The sequence below is a fragment of the Protopterus annectens genome, chromosome 14.part0 (assembly GCF_019279795.1).
Source record: "Protopterus annectens isolate FY-2018-M chromosome 14.part0, PAN1.0, whole genome shotgun sequence".
In the NCBI taxonomy this organism is placed as follows: Eukaryota; Metazoa; Chordata; order Ceratodontiformes; family Protopteridae; genus Protopterus; species Protopterus annectens.
The window spans coordinates 118,537,054-118,555,802 of NC_056748.1; the positions used below are offsets into that span (position 1 = coordinate 118,537,054).

Below are 18,749 nucleotides of genomic sequence, written 5' to 3' on the forward strand. Positions count from 1 at the left end.
TGTGTGTCTGGGTCAAGTCTAAGGGTATGATAGTTACCAGGGGTAGTTGACTTCCTAAAGGATAGCATTATGCATTTCTTGGCATTTAGTTTTAGTCCATGGCTCAGACACTAGTTATTTATCTTTGTCAGCCCTTCCTGGAGAACATTTCTGCCGGTGTGCGATTCAATGACAGCTGCTAATTTGCAATCATCTCCAAATTTAGTCAGCCAGAGGCCATTGACATTGGCCTTGATTTCAGAGAAGTAAATGCCAAAAAGGACCAGTCCAAGGACCGAGCCCTGAGGGGCTCCACTTGTGACTGTCCTCTTTGTAGAGGTGGAGCCCCCAATTCTAACTTTCTGGGATCTGTCTTTGAGCCAATTGGCTATCCACCAGGTGACATGTGGGTCTGTACCTAATCTCTTGAGTTTGTCTGTGTCAAATCTCTCCACCAGGTCAAGGTAGACAGTGTGAACAATTTTGCCCTCATCCATTGCTTTGGTGATCTTCTCAAAGAAGTCCACCAGGTTGAGTAGGCATGACCTGCCCTTGATGAAACCAAACTGAGTTGGGTCCAGTGTCTGGAGGTTTACTATATCAATATTGATTATTTCCATGATAATTCTTTCCATGGCTTTGCATGTAAGACTAGTGAGGCTTATGGGTCTGTAGTTTCCAGGGTCTGTAGATAGCCCACATTTGTGCAGTGGGATGACGTTTGCTGCTCTCCATTCATGAGGCATGAAGCCTGTTTGGTGGCTACAGTTAAATAGCAATTCCAGAGGACCTAATAGATCATGTTTCATGGTATTTAGAACCATCCTGGGATATTGTCTGGGCCCATTGAAGCAGTGTTCTTGGCCTTAGAGAGAGCATTAAGGACCTGTTCCCTAGTGATAGCAGGTGGAGTTATATTTGATGGCATTTCCTGAGAGAAGATTGAGGGGGAGAGAGGGGTAAAGTTGGAGCTGAGTTTGTCGGCCAGTAGGTTTGCTATATCTTCTGGCTCAGTATAGGTGGCTCCATTTACAATGAACTCTGCACACAATTGTGTTTTGCCTTTGAGGTTGTGGACATAGCTAAATAATGCCTCGTGGTTGTCCTTAGACTGGGAGGCCAAGTTTACCTAAACTTTGGCTTTGGTAGACTTCATTTGACCTCTGAGTTGTTTGTTTAGTTTCCTGAGAGTGCTTTCATCCTGCTGGGTGCTGCACCTCCTAATTTTGCCATGATTTTCTCCCTCCTGTTATACAGCCCATTTATTTTGTGATTCCACCAGGATGGCTTGTTTTATTTAGTTCTGCACTTCTTCTTGGTGGGTACAGCTGCCTCTGTGCAGCTATTATCATGCTTATACAGGGTTTCTGTGAACAGTTCTGCATAGACAGCAGTGTTTTCAGTGTTTATGGGGGTTTAAAATTTTACCAGGTTATCCCTTAACAGCAGGAAGTTAGCCTTGGAGTAGTTCCTGAATATTCCAGGGTTAGCTGGGGGTCCAGATTTTGTTTTTACTACAAAGGAAACCATTTTATGGCCTGACCTTACCTGAGAAGACATTACACCTGGGGGTGTGCAGCACTCTCCCATATTAGTCAGGAACAAATCCAGTATGGCTGCACCCCTAGTTGATATACTGACAATGTGGTCCACAGAGTTTGTCTTTACAAAATCCAGGAATCTCTGTGCCTGGATGCTTGGTATCTTATAGGATCCCCATTTAATAGTGGGATAATTAAAGTTATCCATGAATATAGTATTGGTTTGGATGGTGAGTGTTTCCTGGGTCATAAAAGGGTACCTATAGCTTGCAAGGAAGTGGTATTGGATTTTGCCTTTGATGATTTGAACATGAAGTAAGTGAAGTGCATTGTCCCATTTGACCAGCCTTGAGGTATATTTATTTCTGATATAAATCGAGACACCTCCACCTTTAGTCCCTGTATGGGTACTTTAAATATGATTCTTTCTATATGTCTCTGATATATTTCTTTACCATTGTAATAATCTATTTCTAGTTATACTTTCTCCCTTTTCATCTAAACGCTACATACTGTTTCTTCAGTTTAACTTACCTTTTTAAAAGAAATCCTCATTTCGTCATTAAAAGAACTCCAGCTATATACCACAGATTGCATTTTTAACCTTATTCTCATATATTTCACTTTATGTATATATTTACAATTCCATTTTCGAACATTTTACTTGAGTATTTACTAAAATATTATAGTCTTTGGTTCTTTCCATCCTATATTGTATTTCACCTTGTAAATTATATTTTTTTGCCATAATCTTCGATTTGACAATGTAGCATAAAAGGATCTCAGAGTTTCATAAACATAGCACATTTCCTGTCTTTCACTTCTCTTTTATTGCTTTTGTATATTTCCTTTGCAAAACTTTTAATATCTTCAGTTACCTTAATAATTTCTTCATTTACTCCAATCATAGCCCATATGATTACATGATCTGTGAAATTACCTACCTTTCGTCATCCAGAATGTCATGCAAGACCTCAGAAATTACAACATTTTTGACTTCTGTTTTATATTGTCGTGGAAGCATGTATATTTTTTTCTGATACTTAACTGACCATATTTCGTAACATCTTCACTTGTCTTTGTAACATGTATTAGTTGCCTTTTGGTTTTAAACATTATAGTTAAAGTTTGTATTGACCACCATATCCATATCTATCACTGCATATTTTTTTTTTGTTGGCAGTTAGTAAGCATGTGGTCCTGAAGCCTAGTCCATAAATTTCGAGTTTCCTCACTTGCTCGGTGTTAGTTGGAAAAAGTAAGCTAAAGGACTGAAACTTTCAGCTACAGGAAGCTGTATGTTAACAATCTCTATATTTTATCTTTGGTGCTAACTGCCAAACAAACTTCAAATAAATGTGCTCTCTGACCTACAGCTGTTTATTCATATGCAGTTATTTATCTAAGTGGTTTGAGTTTAATACTTAAATCAAAGCTTAACATCTTGTGAGTAATCCCAGTGGTTATAATCTAACCCTTTTATTTTTTAATTTTTATTAGCACAGCAATTTCTGAACGACTTATTTGGCCAAAATACAAAAGCAAGTGTTTTGAGGAAATATACAATAAGTTAGAGCAACATCCGTCAGTCCTTGCATCTCATGTTAAATGCCTCTCAACTGTCCAGATTTCCACAGAATGTCCAGATGTTTGCCTCATGTTTTTGATCTGTTTCACATAAAATTGTGGTTTCCTGGCAAATCACTGGCAAATCATTCTGGACTGAAGTCAGAAAATAATGGCAGAGGTTTGCTTTTCAGACTTCATATCCTTCAAAAAATTCATGCTAATTCAAAACCTGCTATTCTATCAACTTTCTAAGTTTGTAAGAGCCTATTTTGGGGGCGTTGTCCCCCCATTATTTGTGGCTTTGTCAAGATTTTTTTTTGCTCTAAGAGGTTCAGAGGTATAAACCTACATAAGGAAGTCATGAGGCTGCAACAAACCTACAACATGAATATAATTCCATCAAACAGAAGGTAAACACTCACTGTAACATTCTGAAACTGAGAGAGATGATCAACAGTGAGAACAGCAGAGACATGCTGAATCTAAAGTCTGACTAGCATGATTAGTCAGTTCATACCACAAACAGCTGTGGAACCTGAAGCTGTAGAAACAAACCTAAGCCCAGTGTGTTGTGTACAGTGTCTCAACCATATTTAATAGTGAATATAGCCAAAATCTAAATAAGCAAACTGATGCAAAAGAAAATGCAATGACTAGTGCTATTGAAACACTTAAAAAGATGCTAAGCACTAGAAACTGAAATTGGTCTAAAAGACAGACCTTTTGGTACAAAACAAAAGCTGAAAGCACTTCTGCATCATGCAATGTCTCATAAAAATGTGAAAAATCTGTTTCAGAAACCTACGACAACATGGGACATGGTGCTCTGGGTGCCTTTTATATGATGCTGAGCAAGTAATAGTACAACATGATATTATGGTATGTAACACAACAGACGATGAGAAAGTAAAAACTACTGAAGAGAGTTTTTGTGCTGCAAATAGATGAGATCTGTCACACGATTCATGTTATATTATACAAGACATTAGTAACAGAAATGAAACAGAAACTACTGTTCTAACTGCATTAGAAAGTCACTAGTCAGAATGATGACCCTGAAGACAAGGAGTGGACATGGCATGCAGGAAATGAAATGGAATCCCTGTTTCAAGGTTGAACATAGTGTCCAGACTGGATGAAAAGAAATAATCTTAGGCCAGAATATTTGGAGGCCAGTTGAGGTGGGATACAGCTGTCTGATATTGTTAATCTACACAGCTCTGAGCTGACATGGCCAGAGATATAGTGCCTTGTAATGACTGCTGTAGCATTTGTAAATCTGTAGTGTTGATCATGCTGCAGTGAAGATCTCATACACATGTGCCAATGAGAAGAAAAAAAAAACAATTATCCCTTCTTAAAAAAAAGGGAGGGCCAGAGAGAGGAGATAAACATATGACAAATAGAGAAGTCATGCCCTTTCTTATAAAATTGGAGAACCCGAAGCACAGAGTCAAATGGAGATGCTTGAAAGCCAGGGGACAGACAATTGGACATATCAAAAGGAAATCTTGGACAAACAGAGACAAAGAGATGTAGGCCTCTGAGAGTGAGGCAGATTATGGAAGAAAGAGAAAGACAGGTGAAGGCCTGAGATCAGACTAAAAGTGATTTAAAGTGACTTAGAGTGGGAAAACGCAGACAGGACTGAAGGGATAGAAACTTTAACTGCAAACGTAGGTAAGGCAACACAGCTTTGTTTTCAGTAAACTGCATGATAATGTTCTTGTTCAAAAGAAAAGTATGTCTTCTGATTTCCTGTAGAAAAGCAAAGTTTTTTACTATACAGTCTTGACTGTACTGAATTTTTATGAGAAATTGAATATCTATGAAAAATGGTTTGTTTGTGTCTTTCGGCTTTTCCCGGTTAGGGGTCGCCACAGCGGAACTCCGGTCCGCTAATGATTGGTAGTAGATTTTTACGTACCGGGTTACCAGCCCTGACGCACAACCTTCAACGAAGGCACGCCCCATTCACGTATGCCTCCACACAGAAGACACTCTAGCTGAGAATCGAACGGAACAACGTCTTGCTATGAGGCGATAATGCTACCGCAGCACCACCACCACATCTATAAAAAATGGTAAATTAATGAAATCCCTTCTGTGTAAGTAAATAATTCCCAAAGTGTTATAAAAGACAATAATGCATACATTTATAAAAGATTAGCAAATATTACATTAAATTTACAGGAAATACAATCAGTAGCTGTATCACTTTTTTATGTGAGGTAAGAGATGCTCATATTTTGTTAGCTTGTCTTTGATTCAAAGATTAACGATACGTTGTTGGTAAAGAACTGAATAGTGTTAGAGTGAATTTAGTAACTTTATGGCTTGGCTAAGGAGGAAGAAAATGCTCTGCATTTAGTAAGCTTGATGTTTTTACAGGTTTAATGTGATGTGATCACCTGGGTTTACACAAGCTTGTGAGTAATTGTGATTATAACAGATATATTTAGTCATTTCTTGTATATGGCCTTTAAGTTTGGATCTGAATTATGAGTACTTGCTGATGTTTGTGGTGGTAAGTAGGATGGAATCTCAGCTTTTTGATGAAGTCTTGAAACAAAAAATAGTGCAGGGTTGTTTTTCCGAGCAGAGTAATAAAGGAGGGGATGTTTTCAGAGAGTGATAGGAGGTTATAGCTGATTTTCATTGTGTAATCTTGCCAGCAGTGTAAGGAAATGAGTTTAGTTTGGGTACCTGAAAAGAGATAAGTTTGGAACAATAATATAAAGTACAAATTTAACATGTGTGATGATAATAAGTATTTTATATTTATTAACATGATTAATTGCAATCAGTGAAGGAATCTGACAATGAGACCACTGAGGAACCTGTCCTTGTTCCCCAAATGTCCCCATGTCATTACTGGTAAAATGACTTACATAAACTCTCACAAGAGATAAATGAAATCAGAAGATATCAAACCCTGGACTACAGGAAGCAGTTTCTTAATAGCTCATAGCTTTAATCCTATGCATTAAGTGCCAGACAATCTGTTAACTTCCAGACAACTTATTAACATTAAGTAAATTTGTATAAAATTAAACATAATGTATATAACTGAAGATACAAAATACTCCTCCATAGACTCTAATATGATACATCTACATGCTTTCCCTGTAGCTATGTCAGTACCTTACTGCATATAAGGTAAATGTTTCAGCTTTATCTTATACTACTGACCATTGCCAGTGGACTGTCCTGATACAACTGACTGTTTCTTGGCTGGACTTGACTCATACTATAAAATAGTGCCTCTATCTATAAAACAGTTAAACGTTTTAATATTGAAATTTATAAGGATGCTGTTAACATTATTATTTATAAACATATTTAGCATGACCTGAGAGGAACTGAAGTAATTCCATTTTGAATTTAAAAAAAAAAACTTAATGTTATACTTTAGGCTATAAAGTACAAAAAAAAAATAAAAAAAGATCACTTAAGCAGAAGTACATATTTATTTTTGGCCTGAATATGAAACAACATTATACATGCATGCTTTAAATAATCTTTATTTTTTAAACTCTGATGAAAACTGTGACTATTATGAAAATGTTGCAAGATGTCAGTTTCAAAAGACCAGTCTGTCTTGAATTTTATCCTAACTTCCACAGACAGTTTTTGTCTTTTTCTTCCAGACATTCTTGTGAAATATTTGAGGATAAGATCAAGGGATAGTAAACGTTTTACAGCATATAGCGTGACCTAATAATATTTACAGAAACAAGAAGCTAGAATCTCAAATATATGAATGTATGCCAGAACAAGTAAAATATAAATGTTTTACTAGAACATCAAAATACAAAAAACACTGTTTTGTTTTGATTCTCTTTTTAAAAGAAATAAATCTAAAATATGTTTCAGACATATACTATGTCTGCATGGAAAACAGTGTGAGCTGTATGTTTGCCTGCGTCAAACAGCAAAAAACAAACCATCCAAATGACTCAGAAATTTCTGGTGGTAGATAATAATAATATGCCACGACTCTCGGCTGCAGAATGCATTTAGAAAGTTTAACAATTAATGACTGCTTCCCTGCACTGGCACAGTAAAACTAAGAAACTTTCAAAATGAAAACGTATTTTTTAATTCATTAAATTGTATAGTAGAAGAAAAACTCTTTTCCCCTGTGTTTTGGGATGTGTTTCACTGATGTATTTGATTGCATAAGACACTTAGAAAATTTAGAGACTCGTACACAACTTTATTTTCATGTAATGGAATTTCCTGTATGTCAGCCTACATTAAAGGATGTGCTCACAACTGCAATAACAAGTGCTTCCGTATTCAGAAGACAATATTTACTTTGAAGTACTGACAACTTAGTAAAGCCTATACAATTAGTATTCTTTGCACATTGACACAAATGTATGTAATACCTCATTGAGGACTGAGTGTTAGACTGTGATGATGAAGGCCTATGAACCCCTGCATTTGGCACCTATGCGTAAAAGGTCATATGTCTCTCACCTCTGAGATTTCAATACAAAGCCTTCAGTCTTGCATAAGAAACAATATATTGTGGTATAAAATGGATATAAGACTTGCTTTTCTACCCTGTGGGATTTCAATGCAGCACCATGCAGTGCTGCATTTGAACATAAAGCTACGGCATTTAAGTCATCACATACTACAGATGAAAGATATCCCTTGAATCCACCATCACTTTAGATAACTCAAACTCTGGCATTTGAGTCATGATATATTATAAATGAAGAATCATTTTTTTTTCTAGGAAAAGTCTAAATTTCATTTACTTCTGCCGTAATATTAACTTGGTGTTCATGTAATTTGGAGATTATTCTCATTCTGTTGCCTGATCAGTATTCAATTACCAATAGTGCAGACTTTGACAACAGAACCCTCTGAAACATTGCACTTAGGATTCAGAAAAAATCTAAGCACCTGTGCTAATTGTTCAGTGTGAATGCAGGTTGATCTATAAGCTCAATGGTGAGAAATTGTGATTCAGAGAGGTTCATAGGTTCATAGATTGGTACTAAGCTAACTGCCCTTGTGAGCCATTTTAAGCCTAGCCAATTATCCCTTGTGAGACTCAAACCCTGCACCTTGTGTTTGTAAGGCAAAAACCTTAACTATTAGGCCACCTTCCCAACGTATTTCCACAATGAAAAAGATCTCATTATCTCATTAACATGTTTCTGAAATGAGCACTGCTGTCTGGTACAATTATGCTTGTGTAAACCCCAGTGGCCAATGTAGTGTGTTAGCTAAGGTACCACCATACACTCACACACATTCGAATAATACAATGATGCACACTCACACACACAACACACACACACACACACACACACACACACACACACACACACACACACACACACACACACACACTCTCTCTCTCTCTCTCATACACACACAGTCATGATTCTCCAACTATCCCACCTTATGTGACCAACCAGGTTGATGCACCCACACATATACTCACAGACCTTCACATAGCCTTGTACATGTCCCTCTTTCATTACTTTCCTAAATTAGCAATCCATGTACATGTAGAACTCCCATTTTATGGCTTTATTCTGTATTTCAGTCTGTCAGTTTTAATTTATTATAATGTACTGTCAACCCTACAATTAATTTCCTGGATTTATTTCCCTTGTTTCTTTCCCGTTTTCCATAAAAGTGTTTTCTCTCTCCTAAAATGTAAAACATTAAGAATTTGTCTCAGCTGTTCAAAATACCAAAATAATCAATATAATCAATAGGATTCATTGTTCTTTTACTATCTATTCCTCTTTTGTCATTCATATCTCTATCCTATAATCCATTTAAAGGCTAATAAGCAGACAAAATTAACGTATACGACTGTCACTATTCTGGAATCCAGTCAGGAGATATTCCTGTTTTTTAAGCCTCTTTCCCCTCAAAGCCATTTGTATTCAATTTACTACCTGCAGTGGAAAAATGCAGCTATTTCAGCTAATTTTTTACTTTTAATACAGAGAAGTTTCATGCCTTTAAATTCATTCATTATCTTTAAAATGTAAAGGTGCATGTGTCTATTGACAATAATAATGGAAAAAAAGTCCATCCATCTGAATGTTGGCATTATCAAAAAACTGGTGGGTTAAACAAACCCAAAATAATATATTCTTGATATAAGTGGCAGTGTTAACTGGCTCAATATATTTTTATGAGGATATTTCCTACAGCTAAGGCAAAAGAACTAATTGTTTCTAATGTTAGGGAGTGCATCATAGTGCAGACAGTAGTATAATATATAGCCCTTTATTTTCTGGTACTTAGTTTGTTGATTTGAAGATGCACTTACGCCATTGCATTTGAAGGTAGACCAAGCATGTTTATAAATAACATGTTTAGTATCTTATTTAATCTAATGATGAGTCTGCCAGGAATATAATCACCTATAAGAAATGAGTTAAAACAGCAGAATTCTTAGGCAGATTTTACCATGACAAGTATCTACTATAAAGAAAGTCCACTCCAATATTATTCAAGTAAAAAGGCTGACTGACAAATCCACACCACACCACATGAACCTAATATGAAGTAAAATAATTGCTATAACTCCAATATTATTACTTTTCAAAAGATGCAAACATGAAAGTAAAAAGATTTAACAGTTGCTGACTCCTAGACTTTAAATAATGGCATGTTGTTTAGGAAGGCTACCAAATCTCTCTCACTGGATACTGAATTCAAATTATTTCCTTCTTATTAAACCATAGGTTAAGGCATGGAACCTGTGACCACTGAACAATAGCATGAAACAGTCTAGATTAAGCTTGAACCAATTACAATTCATCATTTTAATGAAGAAATTCAAATTGCCTTCAAGGATGATGATATAAGGCAATTACACCTGGAAAAAAGAGAGGTAGAGCAGGTGGTCATCAGAGTAGTTGTGATACTGCAAACCATTTGTTACATGACCTCTCTGAGTGAAAGCACATGTTAGCTGAACAACACTGGAGACAAAAAGCATACCCAAGAGAATTCTACAAACCAGAAGCAGCTTGAAGAAGAAGAATGTAAAATAAATAAAAATAAAAAAATAAAATAAATTGAAACCAGAGGTGATTAATTGAGTGCACTAAAGTGGTAAGAGGGAAAACATTTGAGGACTGTACATGACAATCTGAGGCTACTGTGTGTGACTCCTAAAACATATCTGAAAGAAATGAAATTTGCTGTTGTGTTTTACGCAGATACTGTAAAGGTGGGATGTCTCCTTACCTGGTAGTGGTAGTGTCTTACATTTTGGAATTTTACAGTAATCCCATTTCACTTTTAGCTTTTGGAATACAAAGCACCATGGTTTTACATCATTATCAGGATTTCTGGAATAAATGTAAAATTAATCTATATAAGTTAAACTCTTCAGAACTATTAAGCAACAAATCTCTTTCTAGAAAAATAAGGACTGTATTCCTTAATTTTCATTTCAACATTTAGTCACATGTGTCTTGTTCCATTCGTCTCCACTAACTTTCAAGTTTCTCATCTGTTATTGTAAAGAGCTCAAACAACTTTGGTCACGTCTCAGTAGAATCTAACATTTCAAAGATTTTTGGCAGACTTGCAAGTTGTTATTAACCCATTTTGAATTACATTCATTCTATTAGTGATCCTTTATCTAAGATGTTTAATCTTTGATGCTTCCATTTCAAGATTTATTACACATACAACTGTAATCAGATCAAAACAATCAAAAAAGAAATAGGGCTGTAAAGACATTATACATATAAATCAAACAATCACAAATGGCATACAGTTTAATGTCTGTTCTGATAAGATACATTTTTTTTTCTCCATGAATTGTCTTTGGTCTACTTTCTATGAATTGTCCTGTGATAATTAAGCTTAGTTTTGTTACATGAAGCTCAGAGATTAAAGCAATGTTGATTTAGAATATTCTTATATAAGTCTATTTCTCACTCAGTCAGCCATCCTGCTCTTCAGGCGTATATATCACCGGATGTTCTTTTTGGCATATCCTGTCCTATCTTCGGCACATTTCTACTGCTGAAACTTTCTTGTATGCTATCATAATTAGATCTGCTGTTCTGTTAGTATTCTACTGGATTTCTGTCTTTCAGTTGCTTGCAATAATGCTATCCATCCAAATACAGCAGGTGAGCATTTCATTTACAAATGATCCCTGCATCTTGTCCCCAGTCGCTATCAAAATAAATTTCTACTCTAGTGGAAAGTGTGGAAGAACTAAATTGCTAACAGCAACATTTTAACACCACTCTGGGACTATTTACAGGTTTTTAAATATTTTTATACATAACTTCTGAGTCTGACGACATGGGGTCTGGCATCTTGAAATAATTCTGATTGTTTAGTCTGCATCTAGTTATCCCATAATACAGTGCTTGTCTTTTAAAAAATGCATTACACATGCCTCTTTCTTCCTAAAGCTGCTGTCAATGTATTGATTTTACATGCATACACTGCTGTCTTTCAGTTAGTTTTAAGTAGCATTTCTTGTGTTCAGTGACTACTTAAAACACAAACAGTGCAAATGCTACAGAACAGACTTTCAAAGTGCTTTTTACTGCTGTTTCTTTTTAGAATGGCTAAATTGCAGCATTTTGTGAAGCCTAAGTTGTACTACTTTCACACATCTCCCATTCCCCTTTACACCTAACTTCCTAGTTGTCAAAGTGCTAAGGGTAATTTGAGCTGTTACCTGCTTTGATTGATAGCTCACAGCAGGATACTTGATTCATGTACTGTTTCCTTGTTCTAGCCTTTACTTTGTGTATGGGTAGGGAAAGGACCAAGGAGCTGTGTCATTACAGCATGGGTGGATTTTTAGGACAGTCATGGTGATTTCAGTTTGGGGAGGGAATTGGCCAGAAAACTACCTGTATTCATTTGCCTTGATCAGTGAATCGGAGACTGCAGCAAGCTTTTCCAGGGTGCGATAAAAGTTTTTTGAAAGTGAAACCATCATAGTACAGTAAGTTACTGTTCTAGTTGAGAGAAACAGTACATTTAAAGTATTTTAAATGGTGTATTGTTGTTTATTCATATTAGTAACAGGTCATAGGGAGACAAAGGACAGAGCACTTGAACATTTAATAATACAATCCTGTTGTACTTTAAGCTAAGAAGTTTTGAGGTAACCTGCTGTCTGACAGTACTCACTAAATGCTTTATCAGCTTTCAAAGCTGACAAAACACTTTATAATTCTACTTTTTTGTAAAAAATCTCCATCCATTATAAATAATTATAACTGGGCCTTCTGTCATAAATCTTATTATGTGTTATTCGCTCTCCAGATACATTTCTTGGCATCCATATCTCAAACACATTTACGATGGTTACGATCAGTGACCCAGTTATAAATGTCTATGTTATTTTGTATTGTTATATTCAAACAAAATGGGAAAAAAATAAGTGCAGGTACAAACTGATAGCACATGCTCTGAACATACTCACTATTTCATAATGTTTATAAAATCTCTCAGAACACACCTCAACTAAGACTTAGAACTTAGTGCTCAAGGATTTATATTTTAATGCAATACTGACCTCTCACCTCAGAGCAAAAAGTTCCCCATTTCAGGTTATGGCTGAAGTACCTTCTATGTGGAGTCTGCAGGTCCTATCTGTATTTGTGTGGATCTCTAGTGGATATTTCTGCCCCCATACCTCCCAAAGCCGGGTAATGGGTGGATTGTCACTCTAAATTTGTATGCTTGTGTATGTGCGTGTGTGTGTGTGTGTGTGTGTGTGTGTGTGTGTGTGTGTGTGTGTGTGTGTTTCTGCGTGTGTGTGCGTGTGTACGTGTGTGCATGTGTACATGAGTGCATGTGTGCGCATGTGTGAGTGCGCATGCGTGTGTGCATGTGTGTGGGTGTGTGTGTGTGCATGTGTGCATGTGTGCGTGCATGTATGTGCATGTGTGTGCATGTGTGTGCATGTGCATGTGTGCACATCTGTGTGTGCATGTGTTTGCATGTGCATGTGTGTGTGCGTGCATGTGTGTACTTCTGTGCATGTGTGTGTGTGCGTGTGTATGTGCATGCGTGCGTGTGTGCGTGCATGTGCGTGCATGTGTGTGCATGTGTGTGCATGCGTGTGTGTTCATCTGTGCACATGTGTGCGTGTGTGTGTGTGTGTGCGTGTGTGTGCGTGTGTGCATGTGGGTGTATGCATGTATGTGCGTGTGCATGTGTGCATGCCCGCGTGTGTGTGCACGTGTGTGCGTGTGCGTGTGTGCATGTGTGTGTGCGCGCGTGCATGTGCACATGCATGTGTGCACGTGTGTGCATGTGTGCATGTGTGTGCATGTGCGTGTGTGTGCATATGCACGTGTGTGTGTGCATGTGTGCACATGTGCATGTGCGCATGTGTGCGTGTGTGAGTGTGTGTGTGTTTGTGTGTGTGTGTGTGTGTGTGTGTGTGTGTGTGTGTGTGTGTGTGTGTGTGTGTGTGTGTGTGTGTGTGTGTGTGTGTGTGTGTGTGTGTGTGTAAGAGACAGAGACATACACACACACACACAGAAACAAAGCCTACCATTCTACTTCTATTACTTACATCCCAGTAAACTATCTGGATTGTTGGGGCTGTCCTTAGGGTCAATGTAGGAGTTATAAGGAGCTATAGATGGAATATACTCCTTAACCATTATAAACAGGGCCAACTTTGCTCATTACAAGATAAAGATAACCTATCAAAACAACCTGCTAGATTATTTAAAGCTCAGTACATTTGCACCGAATATCTCATGTATGACATCAGGTGCCTTTGTATAACAGGATTAAAATCAGTGGCATGTCTAACTGACTGTAAACTGCTTGAAGGCAAACAGAAAGCAGGCTTAGGTAAGAAGAAACATGAACTTAGAAACCAATAAAGCAAGCAGATAATAATTTACTGTATCTTGACGCAATATAAATTAAGATTTTAAGACCCTTCTATTACTCTAAAATCTAGTTCCTTTCACTACATTCAAACATATTTTGTTGCAAACAAGCAAAACATTTTAGTGCATTCACTGATACTGCTTTCAAACAGCTGGTCACAAGTGCAAGAAGATATTGCTACTGCCACTGCCACCAATGAGATCAGTGCTGATGTAGGTACTGCCACCAATGAGGTCAGTGCTGATGTAGCTACTGCCACCAATGAGAGATCAGTGCTGAAGTAGGTACTGCCACCAGTGAGATAAGTGCTGATGTAGATACTGCCACCAATGAGATCAGTGTTAATGTAGGTACTGCCACCAATGAGAGATCAGTGCTGATTTAAGTACTGCCACCAGCGAGATCAGTGCTAATGTAGGTACTACCACCAATGAGAGATCAGTGCTGATGTAGGTACTGCCACCAGTGAGATCAGTGCTGATGTAGGTACTGCCACCAATGAGGTCAGTGCTGATGTAGCTACTGCCACCTGTGAGATCAGTGCGGATGTAGGTATTGCCACCAATGAGATCAGTGCAGATGCAGTTACTGCACGAATGATATCAGTGCAGATGCAGATACTGCCACAAATGAGATCAGTGCAGATGTAGCTACTGCCACCAGTGAGATCAGAGCATGTGTAGGTACTGACACCAATGAGATCAGTGCAGATGTAGCTACGGCCACCAGTGAGATCAGTGCATATGTAGGTACTGGAACCAATGAGATCAGTGCAGATGCAGTTACTGCCACCAATGAGATTATTGACAGATGGACAGGTGAGAGGATTATTGACAGATGGACAGGTGACAGCATGATCAGATGTCATGGGGCCCAGGGTCAGAGACTAAAGTGGTGCTTCAACAACATGGCTTCTACTGATTTGTAAAGTTACTACCATATTACCTAACTGTATACACCTTTCTAAGCCCCACACACACACACACACACACACACACACACACACACACACACACACACACACACACACACACACACACACACACACACACACACCAATTAGAGGAAACATTTTAATTTACAATAAATACTTTATGATTAATTCATTACTAAATGCATTTGAGAATATAGCATTATGCTTAAAAATGAAAAGCCTTTGTTTGTTAATACACATCTGCAACTTTCAAATATTAGTAATCATTCCTACATTTGTATAGAATTAAAAACTTTACAAGTCAGTATTAGAGGCAGGGTAGTTTTCAAAATGTATGACAACACATATCACGAAGCTATTGCAATAAGCATTCTATAACTGGGCATATGGTTTGACATATATAATATCCCCAACAGTTGTTTTATATTGGAATTGCATTAAATCAAGAGCTGTAGGTGCCTAAAGTTAGACTATAATGTCCATACCACTAACAATTACTTTGTTTAGAAATCATCTCATTTTACATGCCTATGTGTCAATGCGTTTTAGCAACTAAAACCCCACAATGATGTCTTAATCATCTAATCTTCCAAACTGACTCCTGCTATCAGCTTAATGGGTCTGTATGTCTTCAATTTAGAAAAAGTGTGAGAAGAGGAATATTTGTGCAGCAGGTGCTCTGCCTCTTTCCTGATCCATGAGTTTACTATGAAGCAAAATGATTGCGTTCATTTTTATACATAAACTCTCTGACTCCACAACAGAAGTTACCTAACAATCGAGATCTGTGCTGACCTTTAACATGAGTCTGCTAGTCTATTGATCATTACATTTGGACTTCTATACCCCATTACTCACAGAGTCATTCACGGAGTACCGGGTTCCTTTTTCATTCTTCACATTGCTTGTATTGTCTGAATAAATCCTATTAACACTTGAACACTGGAGAACAAGCTTTTACTTGAATTATATCAACAATCTGGAAGTTAATCCCTGTTGTACTATGTCTGTTATATATATATATATATATATATATATATATATATATATATATATATATATATACCATTTATAACAATTTCCATATTGTTGAAACAAATTGATCGACATTTTACACATCATGCTTTTACACATGCTCCAAGAATAAATGCATTTCTATAATTGTTGAAATGACTAAAATGCAATTTCTGCTGGAGCTTTTCTGCTTAGGCCTCTGCTGAAAAATGGCTATGTAGCTCAGTCGGACAAACCTGATCAACAAATGTAAAATAAATAAATAAATGTAAATAAATCTTAGCACATGCAAAACTTAAAAAGAAAAACACAAAGAAAGCATTGTTTTTTGCAGGGGGCAAATCCCATGCACCCCCATGCTCCTGCTAATTATATAGTCTAATTCCAAGAATACACAATCCCGGGAAAAAGGGTATATTCTTCTACTCAGGTATTGTTCATCTCACATACTTGTCAACCATCTGTTTAGTCAACCCAGTTGTGTCAATTAAACAGATGTCGACCAAAGGACCATTTGACAATGTTACCAGGTTCCATATCTATCTATCTATCTATCTATCTATCTATCTATCTATCTATCTATCTATTTATCAATAGCTATATCTATCTATATTGATATAGATGCATCGATATAGATCTATATATACGTATATATCTGTATCTGTATACATATCTATATCTATATAGATAGATAGCTATAGATAGATATATAGATGTATAAATATATGTAGCTAGATAGATAAGACAAAAGTATTTATATGCTGGACACCTGCAGTCCTTTCTGGTTATAATTTCAGCTGAATGTAATACAGTTTTTCACATATTACCTTTTACTCATGTTAATTATAAAACATACAACTAAAAAATAAATAAATAAATCCACTGAAGGAAGGAACTAAGAAACAGTTAGAACTCCCTAGTGTTTCAGCAAACGAAAGACAAAAAAGTTTATGTTACATACGCCATATTTATATACGCTCATCATCATCATCATCATCATCAAATTAACAGTTAAACTAAACTGAACATAATTAATCACACAACCCATTAAATTCATAAAATGCTAAAGGGAGGTAAAGGGAAAACACACAGCATAAATTAAATCCATTTCAGCATAAGTTAGACCAGTCTACTTCAATGTTTAAGCAGCCAGGATGCAATGTATTATACTTTAAAATGAATTTTGTTTCTAATTAATTTAAGATAAAGCATGTATCCCTACCTCTTAATGAATTAACTGTAGCTAAAGCTAAATATTTCAATGAACTGATTAATCGTGTTAATTACCTGCAATAACTGTGATCTCCAAGTCCATAACTCTCTGCATCCTCCATGAAGGCATTGATCGATTGTTTTAACAGAAGCCATGAGTTCCAGGGCAGACATCTTAATCCACTCTCAGTTTTTCTAATACATCCCTTATAAAGAAAGCCTCTGCCTTTATAACAGTCTTTGCCACCTATTAGAAAAAATACATATAACTCATAACCATGGGGAAAAGTGTTTGAGTCACATAACTGTACCATCGAAGGTGTTTGTTCATTTATTTATTTCCATCAAAATATTGTTAAATAGACAGTTCTGCATGAACATTTTTATCTCCTTGTCACAAAGAGGATTCGGAGGGTAAACATGGATTACTATCATGTATGCAAAGCCAGCTTAGTCAAATCATGTAACAGTGAGATGAAAGTATCAAATATCTCAATGTAGAAAGCCTAGAACTCCAGAAAACACCAAATCCCAAAAGTTCATCCCACTCTGGTCAGTGGAATAAGCAGAACCATGTGTCCTGCGGGGGGTTACAAATCTAATGGTTCACTCTTTTGGATGGTAACTGATGAGACATTTGATGCTTTCATCTCTCTGTTTCAGGATTTAATTGAGCTGGCTTTGCATACCTGATAGTAAGCTGGTAAACAGAATAAGAAATAAATATTTCATGTCAAGTATAACAATAGAGGTGGAGGCAAGAAAACTGAAAACTGAATATCATAAGGCACAGAGACAGATATACCTAAATAAGTGAAAGGCAGAAATAGCCAGGACTAGATAAGTAGTTACAAGTGGCGTTCCCCAGGGCTCAGTCCTACGACCCCTCCTGTTCAGCATATACTTCTCAGAGGTACAGGCAAGCACAGGACTATGGCAGACCAAGTTCACAGATGACTGCAAACTAGGGGCTGTAATTGAATCTCCAGCTGACACAGACATCCTCCAAAAGGGTCTCACTGAGAGGGATACCTGGTGTCAAAATCATGGCCTCAAGCTAAATGCCAAAAAGTGCATAGTTATCCCCTTTGGAAAAAACAAAGTACCCACAAACTACCACGTAGGTGGTAGTCCCCTAAATACGGAAGACAATAAGGGAACTGGGGACCCAAGTAGATAGTAATCTCACCTTTGATAATCACATTACCAAAGTGGTTAGAAACTCCTTCTACGTGGCCCACCTAATCACAAATGGGTTCGCATCCAGATCAGAAAAGGTCATTGTGCCCCTCTACTCATCACTCATCAGACCCATCATAGAGTACAATGTCCCATTTGGGATGTACCTTACAAGACTCCTGCGACAGCTAGAAAGACCACAGAAGTAGCTCACTAAGAGGATCACTGGCCTCAAACAGATGCCCTATACAGCTCGATTGAAGAAACTACAGCTGTACTTGGTTGCATACCGCCTACTCAGAGGTGATCTCTGCCTGACATACAAGGCCATGTCCAACCCAGAATTGATGGACATGCTCCACCTAAAGAAAACCTTATTCCCTCTAGCCACACACTCTAGGGATCTAAACCTCACAACAACAGTAAATGGGACG

At 37.1% G+C, this 18,749-nt stretch overlaps 1 protein-coding gene across 1 annotated transcript in view; it reads right to left on the minus strand.

Moving 5' to 3' along the window:
* The window catches only part of LOC122788883 (hyaluronan-binding protein 2-like), a 611,288-nt gene that overhangs the window by 184,468 nt on the left and 408,071 nt on the right, over nucleotides 1-18,749 (minus strand). The window contains exons 7-8 of the mRNA XM_044055827.1: nucleotides 17,212-17,383; nucleotides 10,329-10,432 (exon numbers count right to left, since the gene is read on the minus strand). Of these exons, the coding sequence (XP_043911762.1) occupies nucleotides 10,329-10,432; nucleotides 17,212-17,383 (276 nt within the window). The remainder of the gene's footprint in view (nucleotides 1-10,328; nucleotides 10,433-17,211; nucleotides 17,384-18,749) is intronic.